This window comes from Hyphopichia burtonii (genome assembly GCF_001661395.1).
Source record: "Hyphopichia burtonii NRRL Y-1933 unplaced genomic scaffold HYPBUscaffold_1, whole genome shotgun sequence".
Taxonomy (NCBI): domain Eukaryota; kingdom Fungi; phylum Ascomycota; class Pichiomycetes; order Serinales; family Debaryomycetaceae; genus Hyphopichia; species Hyphopichia burtonii.
Window position 1 is genome coordinate 1,042,279 of NW_017963728.1, and position 14,801 is coordinate 1,057,079.

Here is a 14,801-nt window from a genome sequence, read left to right on the forward strand (position 1 = left end):
AAGAAAAAAAAGACCCATGCCGCAGTAGAAAAGGGAAAAAAAGGTTCCCTGCGCCTATAAACTAGTTTAAAACAGCTTGCGGTTACCGCCTCTAAATCGAAACTCTGTTCTTTTCAATTAGTAGGTTTGTATTTATATTGGTATTTATATTGGTATTTGCTATTGGTATTTGATATTGGAGATATTGGTGCTATTGGGAAATGTCAGAGCTTGAATTATTAACGGTTGGATCCAATCCAAATCTTATGTTTTATGCATGGAGATTACAAGAAACAAAATCATGTAAATCAACAGTTGTTAATTCAACTATTGATTTGAATAATCCGAATATTGAATGGAAATCAAATAAATTGGCCTCCACCAGCTTTAGACCATCCAAATGTTATAATTCAATCAATGAAATTGAAGAAAATTCCAATAAATTTGATATCATAATAATTAACGTTTCTAATTTACAAGATTTTCAGATTGTTTGTAATAGTTTACTACCTTTTATTACCGATGATTCGATCATTATAATTGAATCAACCGGTTATATAAATTTAGAACCGTTTGTTCAATTAAGTTTCCCCAAATTTAAAAATTTATCAATTTGTTCAATAATGAATGAACTGGATATAAAACAGTTAAGTTCGAATTCATTTCAACATTTAATCAATAACAATGATCAAAGAATTTATTTGGGGACAACCACTAATCCTCAAATCAATACTTCGTCAAGTTTCACGAGATTTTATAAATTATTAACTTTAGTCCTGGAAGACTCAAATAAGATTATCAATTTATTAAAATCAACCCAGCCAAAGGAATTCATGACTTATCAATGGAAATTGGCGTTGCCTAGAATTGTTTTCAATCCTTTACAAATCGTTTTTGAAGAAGAATTCCCGGGAAATTTATCGAATCAAATCTTATGTAAACCTTTAATCACGGGGATTATCAATGAAATTTTTAAAATTATTAAAAAAATGGATTGCAAATTAGTTAAAGGCTCAGAAAATGAAAATAATTTATTGAAAAATTGGTCAAATAACTATCCAATCTTGAAAAATAATGACTCCTTTTTAAATTCTTCTACATTATTTTATAATTTTTATAAACAATATGATTTGGAAATTGATCTTTTATTATTACAGCCAATCTTATTAGCTGATGATCATGGTGTCAGAACCCCTTACTTGGAAAATTTATACTCAATGATGTGTCAATTAATTAAAATTAATCATAAATCCCTGAATTCAATTTTTTTCCAAAGAAAAGATGATTCGTTTAATAATGATTATAATGCCAAATTTAATCAATTGAACCTTTTAAGTAATGACATTTCTAAAAAAATTATGGAAAATGATAAATTAGATCAATTCTTAAAAGAGAAAAAAATTTTACAAAAACAAATTTTGGATGATATCTCTGCTAATCAAGACGTTTTGAAAAATTTAAATTCAAACGTTTCAAATCAAGAATCAAACATAAATTTCTTACAGCAAAAATTAAATGATTTAGATCTTAATTATCAAAATAAAGAGAAAAGCTTACAATCTTTGAAAGAAACTTCAAAAGAAAAAGAAGTTCAATCTTCAAAAGAAATTCAAAATACTGGCCCCAATATGCCAGGTGGTTTACCTCCTTCAAATCCTCCTTCGGCTTCTCGTCCAAGAGATTCAGTATTACCAAGTGACAATTTAGAAGATTTGGCTGATATTGCCTTATATGGTGCTCAATTAAACGGTGAACAACCTCAACAACCAAAACATATCCAAGAAAAAGAATTGGAATTACAAAAGAGAGAACAAGCTTTGCTTAATAAAGAATTACAACTCGAAAACCCTCCAATTCCAAATTACCGTCAAGGTAGCCAAGGAAGTGATTCAAGCTATCATAGCTTTGACCAAAATTATAATAATTATCAAAATCAAAATTTTGGTCAGCCTATAAATCAATCTATGAACAATATGAATCCTATGAATAATATGAATCAAAATTATAATCAAAATATGAATTATAACCAAAATATGAATTACAATCAAATGAATGGTCAAGCAAATGGAATGAACGGTGTAAATGGTGCAAATGGCTCAATGAATGGCCAGTTGAATGGCTCAATGAACGGCTCGATAAATGGCCAGATGAATGGTCAAATGACTGGTCAAAGCATGCAAAGCTTACCACATGGTTTGAGAAAACAATCTTCAAATAGTAACTTGCCCCACGCTCAATATCAAGGCTTTTCCCAACAAGGTTATCCCCAAGGATTTCCTCCTCAAGGATTCCCAGGTCCTCAAAATCAAGGCTTCCCTCCAGGTCTAGGTCAAGGCTTCCCTCCAGGTCAAGGCTTTCCTCCAGGTCAAGGCTTCCCTCCAGGTCAAGGCTTTCCTCAAGGGCCTCCTCTGAGACAGAGAGTAAGCTCCGTTCCTTCATCTAATAACTCCTACTTTGATTCGAACCCACAACACAATAATTATCCTCAGTACAATAATGGACCACCAATCACTTCCAAGAAGTCATACCGTAATTACCCCCAAATGGATGATACCTCATTACGTATTGATTACGGTGGAAGAGGTGGTATGCCAGTTACTTCAATGTCTTCTGCAAATAATCCAAATCCAAAATCAAAGCATAAATCAATGCTACCTTTGGGTTCAGGAGGATTGAATGGCAATGTGCCTGGGGTCAATAACGCTCCTCCTACTTTAAATCAAAGAAAATCAATGAACGGTGTGGCTCTTTTGAATCAAGCTGCGTCAACTAATCCTCTGTCTCGTCATTCTCCAGTTAATCACCATGCTCAACCTCAACAAATGCAGCCTCCTCAACAGCTGCAGCCTCAACCACAACCTCAACCACAACCTCAACCACAACAACTGCAGCCTCCTCAACAACTGCAGCCTCCTCAACAATACCTTCAACCTCCAAATTTGAATGGCTCAAACGCTTCCACCAACTCATCAAACAACTCAACTAACACAGGAAGCTCTCCTAAAACTAATGAATCCCCAGATATTTCAAACAATAGTATTAGAATAGACGTCCCAATAGGTGATGCAAAGCCTTTGGGTTCAGTTTCTGATTCAAATAAAAATAGCCAAGCAAATTCTAAAAAGAAAAAGGGTTTATTCGGTAGAAAACATTAATCCTTCTCTATAATTGTTTCTCTGTCTATAGTCTATAGTCTTTCCTATGTCATTCTTGTATTTTTATATATTTAATTACTAAAACATCCGTACACTTTATTTTTTCTTTCGTAGTTTTCTTCGCTTTACCCAATCACTTCTGCGAATTTCAATCAACTTAAAGACCAACCTTCCCGAGTTTGATAGTTTTGAACTAATTGTGGACATGGCAGGGAAAAGAACGTTCTACGCTGATGATGAAGAAACCATCACCAAGCCTGGATTTAACTCTAGGATTTCCGAAGAATTGAAAGAACAAGAATCGTCTCACGGTTCTATTTCATTTATTGAAGGTATGGGAATTAGATCGATACCAATATTAGAAAAATACAGTAACCAATTTAGATTATTCTTACATGATAAGATTGAAATTTACTCTGCTGAATTGGGTACCCAAAGATCTGCTTTCAATAATGAGTTAAATACCGTGAAGAAGAATTTTAATGAAATTATAACAGAACCAATATTGCCAAGTTTCATTTATATTTTAACTGCTTCATTAACGGGATCTATTCTTGTTAATAAAAGAGTATTGCCAATTAGATTCATAACTCCTTTACTTTTCGGTGGTGTTGCATTCAAATATTACATGCCAATATCTTTTGAAAATGCATCAAGTAGATTATTAACTATTGAAGAAAAAAACTACCCAGAGCTCCATAAACAACAAATTGAATTCAAAAACCAATATAGCCAATTGAAAAAAGATTTCAATAAGTCATTGGGTGATTCAGAAATTGAATTACAAAAAAATATTCATTCTACAAGAGAATCTATAATTGATTTTTTTTCTTCAAATGAAAAGAAATAAATGAATATATATCAAAGTTTTATATAAATGCAAATGTCTAAATATCAGAATAATATATGCAAATTTTAAGTACATAAAATTTGATAAGTAGTATAGCAAAACGCAATTGACCCAATGAAAACTAAGAAATAATCCAATAATCCCAAGTAATATTTCTTTCTAATTTCATTAGAGTCAGTATCATTTGAATAATTACAACAACTTTTCAAATGTAAGATTGGTGGATACATATAAACCAAGGGGATACATGCAAAACATCCAACAAAGGAAACAAACTTATCTAAATTTTGACCACCAACGAGAGCAATACTTGCAGTCATTAAAACGAAAAAACATCTTCCTAAATTTTTCAACCATTTAACAACCAATGACCGTTTACCACTTTTAGAAGGTGGGAATAATTTTTGCTCAATCAATCTGATTGCTGGGAATAATTGAATTGGGGTAGATAATAAAATTGCAAATGCGTAAAGGATTTGAATCATCATAATAAAAGGAGATTCATGGGGTAAGTTCAAGATAATAACTGTTTGAATATCTTCACCAAAAGTGATATAACCAAGAGCACCAATTAAAATGAAAATAAATGAAATAGTGGCAATTACTTTGAATAAAACTTTGGGAAAATGTAATGGATAAATCATTGATTCTTGAATTGGTATGATAAGCCCAATTCCTTCGAAAGCGAAAATTGCAACCCCAATAAATAATGAAAATCCTGATTGATTAAATATAAACTCAACATTATTACCTAATTGAAATTTATCTTTGAAAATAAGTTGATCTAATGTGAAATAAATAATGGTTAATAAACCGACAAAAATGAAAATATTTGCTAATAATGCAGCAATTGAAAGTTTTGTAATATCTCTAATTAAAGATAATGGTACTAATATTATTACTTGAAATAAAATAAACCAGAAAATATGGTAATCAAGGTTTGAAAAAGCCCTTAAATTTTCAGCAGTGAAAATTATATAAGCTGCAACAAATCCAATTTGAGAGATGACAATTGAAAATAAAATCAATCTTTGGAAGTTTTTACCATATAATTTCAAACCAATTTCACCAAAACCAGATACTTTAGTTGCAATCTTAGCATAAACTAAAATAAGATAGCACCAGAAAGATAAAAGACCGAAAAATGCTAAAACACCCGTTGAGAATAATAGCCCACCATTAGAAAAAGCTTTTGGTAAGAAAAGAACCCCAGTACCAATAAAAGCTTTCAATAATAAGAAGAAGGCCTTTGCATCACTGGCAGTCCCTCTTGGGTTCTTAGTATCCTTATTCGACCCTAATAAGGGGGACTCTTCATCAACTATGTCAGTTACATAATCCTTATAATGGCAAGCAATGTAGTCATCATCTTCTAAGTTTTCACCAGCAAAATGGCCATAAATACTAAGAAATTCAACAAAATTTTTAGTTAAAAAATTTGGATTTTTGGTCTGAAAGTTATTACCATTATTATTCACAATAAATTCTCTACGGAAACCTCCAGGAACATTCAAAGAGCTGGCAAATGATCCTCTTCTGCTAGATCTTTCCCAATCAGAAGATGATAAGCTGCGAGATCTTTTAACTGGTTTCATAGACTCATTACCCAAACGGTATAAGTCCCTGGTAATATCTCCTCCTTCAACTTCGAGAGGATTCTTCCCCGAATCATTTTGTAAATGCTTATTGATCTGCTCCAACATCTTTGGATCGTCAATCCCCGAAGCAAAATCAGTATCTCCTTCTTCATCAGTATGGAAACCAATCAGATTTTGACCACCTTTTGTTGATTCATGCGACGATTCAGTTTCCAAAGCGTCATCATCATACTTGCTCCCCAAGGATTTCTTGAGAAATGGTGCATTCATCGAAAATGAGTTGGATTTACTCCCAAATCTGTTGGGGGAGTTGGACATATGTGGTGATGCCGATAATGGCGATCTTGTCAATTTGGCAATGGACTTTCTTCTGCTTGCAGCATGATCGCCACCCGAATGGATACTCCGTGGTGAACTCATTTCTACTCTATCCAACCTACCGGATTTCTTTTCAAGTTGTTGTTTTCCCAAAAAACCTCTAATCTCAAATTGATAGGGTGCCAGTTCTAATAATATACTGAAACTGGTTATTCCGTCCTTTTGTGGTGTACGGGCGTCTTCGCCGGACGGCTTATCAGCAGCTTTTGCGGAATCTTTATAATTGACTACGAAAGGGATTAAAAAGGGATTGATAGAATATATAAGTTTTATTAGTTTTATTAGTTTTATATATATAGGAAACTATACGTAATGGGAATAAATGGTTCATAGTCATTAAAAGTATTAGAAGAATTGAATGAAAAAAAAAAGGAAAAATAATGTATTGATATACTTTTTGCAATTAAAATTTGAGTTAAAGATTGAGTTTTGCAGCAGCATCTGCATGTCCAAGCTTATAAGCTTTAGTATAGTAAGTTTTTGGGTCACCATGGCCTAAACCTTGTTCGGTTAATTCACCCATTGCAAAGTAAGCTTCTGGGGTTTGGAATTCTCTTACTGCTCTTTGACACCACATAAAAGCCTTTTGAGGAGCTGGGGAAGGAATATGTTTACTCATACCTTGACTACCTTGTAAGCACCATCTGCATAAACCTAACATTGCGTCTGGGTGTCTTTTAAAAGGTAAAGGAGAGGTTGATGCTTTAATATACCATTGGATTGATTTATTTGCATTTCTTTGTCTGTTTAATTCACCATATTCATAAACAGAACCTAATTTAACTTGAGATAATAAGCAATTCATTTTAGCAGCTTTATTATAATAAGTTAAACTTTTGGCATAATTAACCGGAGCTTTTTCTAAAGCTCTTTGAACAAATGGTTCATCAGGGGTCAAGTCTCCTGGATAAATACCTTCATAGATTTTACCTAATTCATGAGTTGCTAAACCAACAACTTCTTCTAATTCTTCAAAATCATCATCACTTAATTCAATGTCTTTTGAATTCAAATCAATATTTGATAAATCGTATAAATAATTGAAAAATTTATTGGATCTAACACTTTGTTCAGTTAAATATAACATGGCAATCTTATAAATAGCTCTATTATATCCTAATCTTGCAGATTCTTTATAATTACCTAAAGCTTCACTAAATTTATCGTCAAATTCATATTCAAAGATTTCACCTAATCTATGATGAGCTTTGCTATTACTTGGGTTCAATTCAATACTCTTTTCCAAATATTCGATAGCTTGAGGAATATCTTTGTGAATTCCAAAATCTTGATTAAATGAAGATAAATAATCGTTTTTCAATAAACATCCATAAATAAAACAAACTTCTGAATATACATCAGGGTTACTATTTGCTTTGTTATCAAATTCCTTAATCATTTTCAATAAATGGGTAACTGATGATTTAACAAATAATGATTTATTTGGTTGAGTTTGTTCCATTGATATTGGTTCACCTTTAATATTAATATATGCATATAATTTATAATTAGTGGCAGTTATCAACATTTTAATCCATTTTAATCTAAATTCCAAGCTTTTATTACCTGATGCAATTACTTTACGCAATTGAATAAAAGCATCCATTTTTTTACTAATAGTAGCATCATTGCTTTTCATATTTGACTGAGTTGGTGATCCTTGTGGTTGTTGAGGTGGTTGAACATTCATAATACTAGCATTACTCATATTACCAAATTGATTAAAATTATTAAACATATTTGGGGGCATCGTTAATCTATTATTAGCTTTCATGATTGGTGGAGGCCCTGCTGCATTAAATGAATCAAATCCTAATGAAGACCCATTTAACATCATTGATTTTCTCTTTAAATCTGTAGTTGTTATACTTTGGGTTTTTTGATGTCTATTATTCATTGAAGGTAAAGCATCTTGAGTTGATTGATTTGGTGGTGAATACTGTTGAGGAGATTCATATTCAGTATTATAATTCATTAATGGATTATTGAATCCAAATGATGGATCGATAATTGGAGAACTACTACTTGTAGATTGAGATACAAGTGGTGGTGGTGGTGGTTGAGCTTTTTCAACAAATGGTTTAGTATTTCTTTTATCTTTCCTACTTCTTGTCATTTTATCTTTAAATCTTCTTGATCTTGATTTCTTTTTAGGAACATCATCCAGTTTTTTATAATTAACGAACACATCATCAGAATTATTACCAATTGCTTGTGATTGTCTTTTCGATCTTTCATTTGCAGAGCCAACGTGAAATTTACTTGATGATCCACTTTGGAAAGAATCGTATGACATTGTGGAAGAAGTTGAACCATGTCTTTCCAAGCCAGATTCATCGTTCGACTCATGCAATGGAATAGCTTCATGTTGATTAAAGGCTGGAGCCGGTGGAGGAGAAGGTAAATCTTTACTGATTTGAGAACTAAAAGATTGATCAATGACATTGGAAAGATCACTATATTCAGAGCTTGGTTCTCTCTCATTAGGTCTTTTCTTAACTGGAGAATCTTCATCATCATCAAAAAAATATTTACTATAATCAGAAATAATTCTTTCACCTTCTTTATCTTCCAAACCTAAATCAGCCAAACCAAATGCAATAGATTTATCAGGAGACATTGAATCTTGATTATTATTAATCATTGTTTTATCAAGATCAATGTTTGATTTTTCACTTTGTACAATTGTTTGTTCATTAAAATCATCATCTTTAGCATTATTTTTAGCAAAAGATGATAAATCCAAAGAGTTAGATCTAACTGAATTGACTTTAGCTTTTAATTTTGAATCTTCTGAATCAGTTTGTAAAATAGACAGGGGCACAGAGGGAAATCTATTTGATTTGAGATTAGACTTCCTAGTTTGCTGTAAAAGACCATTATTTTCATCATCGGAATTTTTATAAGAAGAAACGAAACTTTTATTAGTTGGGGAACCTTGTTGTGAAGGAGTTGGTTGCTGTTGTTGTTGTTGGGCCAAATCTAAGTTTGACATTGTCATTCCATTTCCATTTGGAGACATTTGTTGTTGAAGAGCCATAAACATTTGTTGTAATTGCATTTGCTGCATTTGTAACATTTGAAATTGCATTGCTGGTGGCATCATATTAATATTCATTCCATTCATCATACCTCCATTCATCATACCTCCATTCATCATGCCCATATTGTTCATCCCCATCATTGGGTTCATCCCACCCATCATTGGGTTCATCATTTGACGACCATAGGGGCTACCAGGAAGCATTGAGTGTCTTTGAGCTTGAGCTTGAGCTTGTTGCTGTTGTTGCTGTTGAGCCATAGCCATAGAAGCATAGTATTGACGCCATTGTGCTTCATAAGGATGAGATTGGGGCTGTCTTGGAACACTCATTGTTGAAGAGGTATCAGCAGAGGTATCCGCTTCACTTGAAGAATAATCTTCATCTTCCAGATCATCCAGATCTTTCAAAGAAGATTCTTTCACTGGATGACCATTATTTTGAGCATAGTTTTTATAAGCTTGAGAGAATCTTTGAGCAGGAGGTAAAGTCGACTGATCCGGGGTGGAAGGATTCAAAGTTTGGTAAGTATTTTGAGGATGCTGAAGATTAGAAGAAGACGACGAAGGAGATTGATTAATTGAAGCTTGAGAAGAATTATTATTAGCACTCAAGGAAGATTGAGAAGCATTATTACCAACGTTGTTCTTTGGATCCATACTATTTAAATCGGGGGGAGGAATCCGATTTAATTTTTTAGCAGAATTAGGGCTATTATTATGCAGTTGTAAATTAGGAGAAGTTTTATTTTTAGGAGAAGCAGACCCAGCTCTTAAATAGTTCGATAAATCCGCAGAAGAGGATTTTCTATGATGATTTGCTGGAGCTATTGGTTGTTGAGGAGGGAAATTATAATCAATTGCTGGTCTTAGAGGAGTTGGAATATGTTTAGCAACAAATGAATTATCGGTGTAAGGATACGTATTCATTTTATTATTGGTATCACCGGAGGAATAGGAGGAGTCTGAAGTACTCAGAGAGAATTCACTACCTTCAGTAAAAGACGAAGATGAATTATGAGAGCGATGGTGAGTTGGAGCTGGTTTTTCCAAAATTTTATTGAAGGTGTGGTTATTTTCCAGTGATTTCAATTTAGTGAATATTCCCATATTCCCAAATTAGCTTCAACCAAACAACAAGGTACTAGGTAACTTCAATAATGCAAACGAATGGAGTGAAAGCGAGTGAAGAAGTTTTTTTTTTTTAAGGCTTTTTTTTTTTTTTTTGTTAAAGGTGAAGCTTTAGCCTTTAAATGCAAATTTCTTCTCAATTGATGAATGCAAGATAAAAGGCAGAACCAAAGTGCTTTGACATCCAAAGGGAAAAGAGAAGTAAGTAGTTGATGATACCACAATTATTTCAAATAAATTTGATCAAAATTTGAAGGGATGATGATATAATAACCGAAACGAATAGAGATATAAAGAAGAGGAAAAAGAAAAAAACGGATATGGAATTCTTTTACAAAGCAAAACAAAAGTCAATCTCTAATGAATAAGGAGAGGGTTATAACCAAAAAAAAAGAAAAAGCAAAGACTAATAATAACTCGGTATCGAAGGAAAAGACACTAACTACTTAAGTTATGGGCTCGGAACAGTAAAATTCAGGTATTATGCCTTATGAAATGGTCTTCACAACAAAATTTTATATTGCACTGAAATCTTCCCTCGTCCGGTTAACTCAAAGATCAGCAGTAGGACTACTCTGTTGGAATATTTTGTCAAAAGGACAGGAGATGAGTAGATCTGCTTATTAAGACGACGGTACTAAAAAAAAAAAACTTCAACAGCGAAAAAAAAAAAAAAAAAAATCACAACAAATAAATAAATAAGCACTAATTATAGACTTAATTACATACTTAATTTTTCAATTGCAGAGTACAGACTTACATAGTTAGTTACCTGATGTAGGGCTAATTAACAAGAGATGTTGATGGTAGATTGTTAATTTCTGAAGACCATTATTTCCGAATAGGAATAAACTAACAACAAGAGCAGGAGAAAAAAGACATGATCGTTAGACATTGTTGCGTAACCTGAATTGATTTGAAGCATCGGTGGAATAGCAAAACAATTCAAGGAGGCATTGATCCCTCCGAAGCTTCAAAAGGTAAAGTGATTAGCTGAGAGATCTGGGAGGAAAAAGAGCCATTACACGGGGCCAGCTGGGGGTTGCAATTAGCTTGCCCCTTTCGGGGTTGTTGTAAACAGTTTGAGCTGAGACAAAGCTTTTAAGCCTACGGCAAACCTAATTGGGGCTGCAAGGCGAAGTTGTCAAGGTAGTCCAACTTTGTGCGTACTGCTCGAGGAACCCACTGAAACTACTGAAATGGTCGAGGGAATTACATATTTTCACCAAAGGGTCCAGTCTGAAGGATTCTGCTGCGGTGGTGGTGGGGGTTCTGGTGGTGATGGTGGTGATGGTGGTGATGGTGGTGATGGTGGTGATGGCTTTGATGGCTCTGGTAATGAGTCTGGTGCTAGCTCGTCCCGATGGTCTGGTGCTGGTGCTATTAATAGAGTTTTGAACACGAGCCAACTAGTGCTGGTAGTAACGTAGCACTAAAATTCCCATCCCTTCTTGACGAGCAGAGGTTTACGAAGACCACCCTGTCTGGGCTGAAGTGAAGGGGAGAAAGTAGACTAAGCAACTGGTAGGGGTGAGCAATCGGTGTTCCTGAAATACAGCAAAGGATAGTGAAATGATCCTTTTGTTTTGAGCATTTCTATTTGGAGAGATTCAAGAAAATCCTCAAGAAAACATCCGCAATTGCTCTTGTAAAGCCAATTGCTCTTGCAAAGCGTCTTAAAGTGTCTGGAGGTGCTTTAAAGTATGGGGAAACACCTTCATGGCAAGTCCTGCTCCATCGCTTGGGGCTTGGGGCCTGGAATGGCAATAAACTCAGATTAGTCCTCTTCCTCTTTGGGGAAGTAACGTGAGCTGATCAGAACCAACACGGCATGCGTGTCGCGTGCTTATGTAAGTGCGCGACAGCAAGGGCAAGTATCAAAAGACTTACTAATGTCAGATGAGCGAAGCTGGAGATTGACTAAAGGTCTTTAACCAAACATGTCTATTCAAGCAAGTGCTGTTACATATACTAAGGCAGGCCCAGACTTGGCCAAGGTGTTGACTAATACCAAGTTCGATATTGATTTAAGCAAGATCAAGCCAACCCAGGTGGTGGTGAAGGCATTGGGGACTCCGATAAATCCATCGGACGTAGTTCAAGTATTGGGAGTCTACCCATCACCACCTAAATTTCAGCAATTGGGTAATGATTCTGATGTGAAGTACGCCATAGGTGGGAACGAAGGGGTTTTCAAGGTTGTTGCTGTTGGTAATGATGTTGCTGATTATAAAGTTGGAGATTGGGTGATTCCTAAGTTGCCTAGTTTTGGAACTTGGAGAACCCATGCAATTGCTGATGTTACTGAGGATCCATTCATTAAAGTATCAAGTGACGATGATTCTGCGATTGATTTGAATGAAGCTGCCACCATTTCAATCAATCCAAGTACTGCTTTTCAATTAATAGAAACTTATAATGATTGGAAACAAGGAGATTGGATCATAGCTAATGCAGGAAACTCCCAAGTTAATCAATACCTTATTCAAATTGCGAAAATTTACAGTATCAACACTATCTTAATTATCAGATCGGGTAAACAAAATGAAACAGAATTGAAAAATGAATTGAAAAAATTAGGTGCTACCTTAGTTTTCAATGACGAAGAGATTAAAGCACCAAATTTTATCAAAGAATTACCGGAATTAACCTCAAATGGTAATGTGAGGTTGGCCCTCAATAGTGTTGGGGATGAAACGGTGGCCATATTAATCGATGCTTTGTCTCAAGATGGTACCTTGATCACTTATGGAGCTTCTGGTGGTAATAAGAAAATCTCCTATGATTCAACCGCTCAGTTATTTAAAAACATCACCACTAAAGCTTACTGGTTGACTAAAAATACCAAGGCAAACCCTCAACTGAAAGTTGACACCATTAACAAGTTATTAAAACTTTATCAAAACAAGGTTATTCAATCCCCAACTTTCAATAAAGCCAAGTTCGACCAATCTCAAGACTTGGCACAACTTGTATTGCATAGTATCAGTTCTACGACTGGGAAACAAGTGATTGTATATGAATAAATAAAGCTATTTACCGTGTCTATCGAGAGCCTTTGAAAAAGAAAAGAAAAAAAAAAAAAAAAATTATGTATCGCTATAAATATTGTAGGTTACTGGTGAAGTGTTGTAGATTAGTTACTGGAAATACATTGCAGATTAGTTGCTGGCAGTAGTAGGACCGAAATCGAGCCAATTCCAGTTGTCTCGATTATTTTCATCAAAATCTTGGTGGTCGAGCAATTCATCCCCGGCACTATTACCAGCTTGGAAATTATAAAAATTACTAGAGTTCAAATCTGGTTCCATTGGAGTAAAATCATTATTAGGTTCGTTACCAATTGTAAAAGAATCAGTTTGAAATAAATTCATATTTAAAAGTTTGTCAATTTCATCAATGTTATTACTTGTTGAGTTTTGGGGTAAGTGATTATTTAAATCAGTATGGATTAAAGGAGAGTTAGCATTTGGCAGCTTTTCAAAATCTAAAAATGCAGGTTGATTATTTGTATTCATATCATTGAATAATGAAGTATTTTTATTCAGTATCATTTTATCAATTGATTTCTTCAAATTTTTATTAGAAGAATTTTTTGCTGGATTGATTGAGTTATTCAATGGTCTCAATATACCATGTAATTTATAAAATAATCCACATGCATTACATAGTAAATCACCATTATTTGATTTCCTCCATAATGGAGTGGTCTTAGTTTGACAATTAGTGCATTGTAGTTGTTTCTTTGGTTGATTATGATCAATGGGGGAGGTTTTATAGGTTTTGGAAGGTGAATAGGATGGTTTAGTGGTGGCACCATTATTATTATTATTATTATTATTATTATTATTATTATGATTATTATTATGATTATTATTATTGTTAAAACCTTGTTTTAACGTTGATTCAAGGGAACTTATATATGAACTTAAGAAATTATTATTGTTATTCTTACTATTAGTATTACTCATGCTTGTAGGATTGAAATCGTTTGATTTAATTGATTTATTTGATTCGGGCGTATGAAATTGTGGATTAGTGTTTGAAAATCGATTCATATCGTTATTCCCATACTCCTCCTGACTTATTTTCCTTATATGGGCAACGTAATCAAACTCATCCAAGTTTGGATCATTCAAGTTCTTGATTCCACTTTCCTTTGGTGGCATTGATTGTTTTAAAGACGACATGAATTTCTGTTGATGGGATGCCAATAATTTTTTATTTTGAATTCTCCATGCAATATTGGATATTCTTTGATGATGAGGTAAATAATGTTTATGTTGATACATCTTATAGATATCTAGGGAACTATTATCTTTATCATTAACTAATTCACCAACATTAAAGGAATTTGATGTATTTGATTTATTAGAGTTATTATTGTTATTACCAGAATAAGTGATTTTGGAATTAGCGGTATTGGTCAATTTTCGATTCATTTTATTAGTGGATTTATTTGTGGGTTTACTAATAGAATTAGAACGTGAATGTCCTTGTTTAAGTCCCATTTTCTTGCTTGTTGGTGATAACTGGTAGTTTTTCGAGTAAGTTGGAGCCATGATCAATCTTTAATGATCTAATTTATCTAAGGGGGGGCAGTAGTGCTTTGTAGAAAAAGAAAAGTGAAAACAAAAGGAAAGATTTCAACCTTAACGTTACTTAATCCG

At 33.7% G+C, this 14,801-nt stretch overlaps 6 protein-coding genes across 6 annotated transcripts; 3 read left to right on the forward strand and 3 right to left on the reverse strand.

The window, feature by feature from the left end:
* Positions 1–200: 200 nt before the first annotated feature.
* HYPBUDRAFT_9084 (uncharacterized protein) lies at positions 201–3,224 on the forward strand (the record flags this gene model as incomplete). The annotated part of the gene is made up of 1 exon (XM_020223868.1): positions 201–3,224. One exon carries the CDS (start codon positions 201–203, stop codon positions 3,132–3,134), a length of 2,934 nt encoding a protein of 977 aa, XP_020078813.1. The 3' UTR covers positions 3,135–3,224.
* A 115-nt stretch (positions 3,225–3,339) lies between these two features.
* HYPBUDRAFT_154765 (uncharacterized protein) lies at positions 3,340–3,984 on the forward strand (the record flags this gene model as incomplete). The annotated part of the gene is made up of 1 exon (XM_020222061.1): positions 3,340–3,984. The coding sequence occupies one exon, from the start codon at positions 3,340–3,342 to the stop codon at positions 3,982–3,984; it is 645 nt and encodes a 214-aa protein (XP_020078814.1).
* A 65-nt stretch (positions 3,985–4,049) lies between these two features.
* Positions 4,050–6,043, reverse strand: AVT4 (Avt4p; the record flags this gene model as incomplete). Its single annotated transcript, XM_020219471.1, has 1 exon — positions 4,050–6,043. Exon 1 carries the CDS (start codon positions 6,000–6,002, stop codon positions 4,050–4,052), a length of 1,953 nt encoding a protein of 650 aa, XP_020078815.1. The 5' UTR covers positions 6,003–6,043.
* A 201-nt stretch (positions 6,044–6,244) lies between these two features.
* On the reverse strand, positions 6,245–10,242 carry HYPBUDRAFT_164351 (uncharacterized protein). The gene has a single exon (XM_020222663.1). The coding sequence runs from the start codon at positions 10,108–10,110 to the stop codon at positions 6,376–6,378; it is 3,735 nt and encodes a 1,244-aa protein (XP_020078816.1). The 5' UTR covers positions 10,111–10,242; the 3' UTR covers positions 6,245–6,375.
* A 1,829-nt stretch (positions 10,243–12,071) lies between these two features.
* Positions 12,072–13,157, forward strand: MRF1 (Mrf1p; the record flags this gene model as incomplete). Its single annotated transcript, XM_020223369.1, has 1 exon — positions 12,072–13,157. The coding sequence occupies one exon, from the start codon at positions 12,072–12,074 to the stop codon at positions 13,155–13,157; it is 1,086 nt and encodes a 361-aa protein (XP_020078817.1).
* A 135-nt stretch (positions 13,158–13,292) lies between these two features.
* Positions 13,293–14,573, reverse strand: HYPBUDRAFT_101799 (uncharacterized protein; the record flags this gene model as incomplete). The annotated part of the gene is made up of 1 exon (XM_020218148.1): positions 13,293–14,573. One exon carries the CDS (start codon positions 14,571–14,573, stop codon positions 13,293–13,295), a length of 1,281 nt encoding a protein of 426 aa, XP_020078818.1.
* Between the last annotated feature and the right edge of the window lie 228 nt (positions 14,574–14,801).

Coding starts and splice junctions, on each gene's coding strand:
- HYPBUDRAFT_164351 (XM_020222663.1), bottom strand. CDS start 10,110: ATGGGAATATTCACTAAATTGAAATCACTGGAAAATAACCACACCTTC.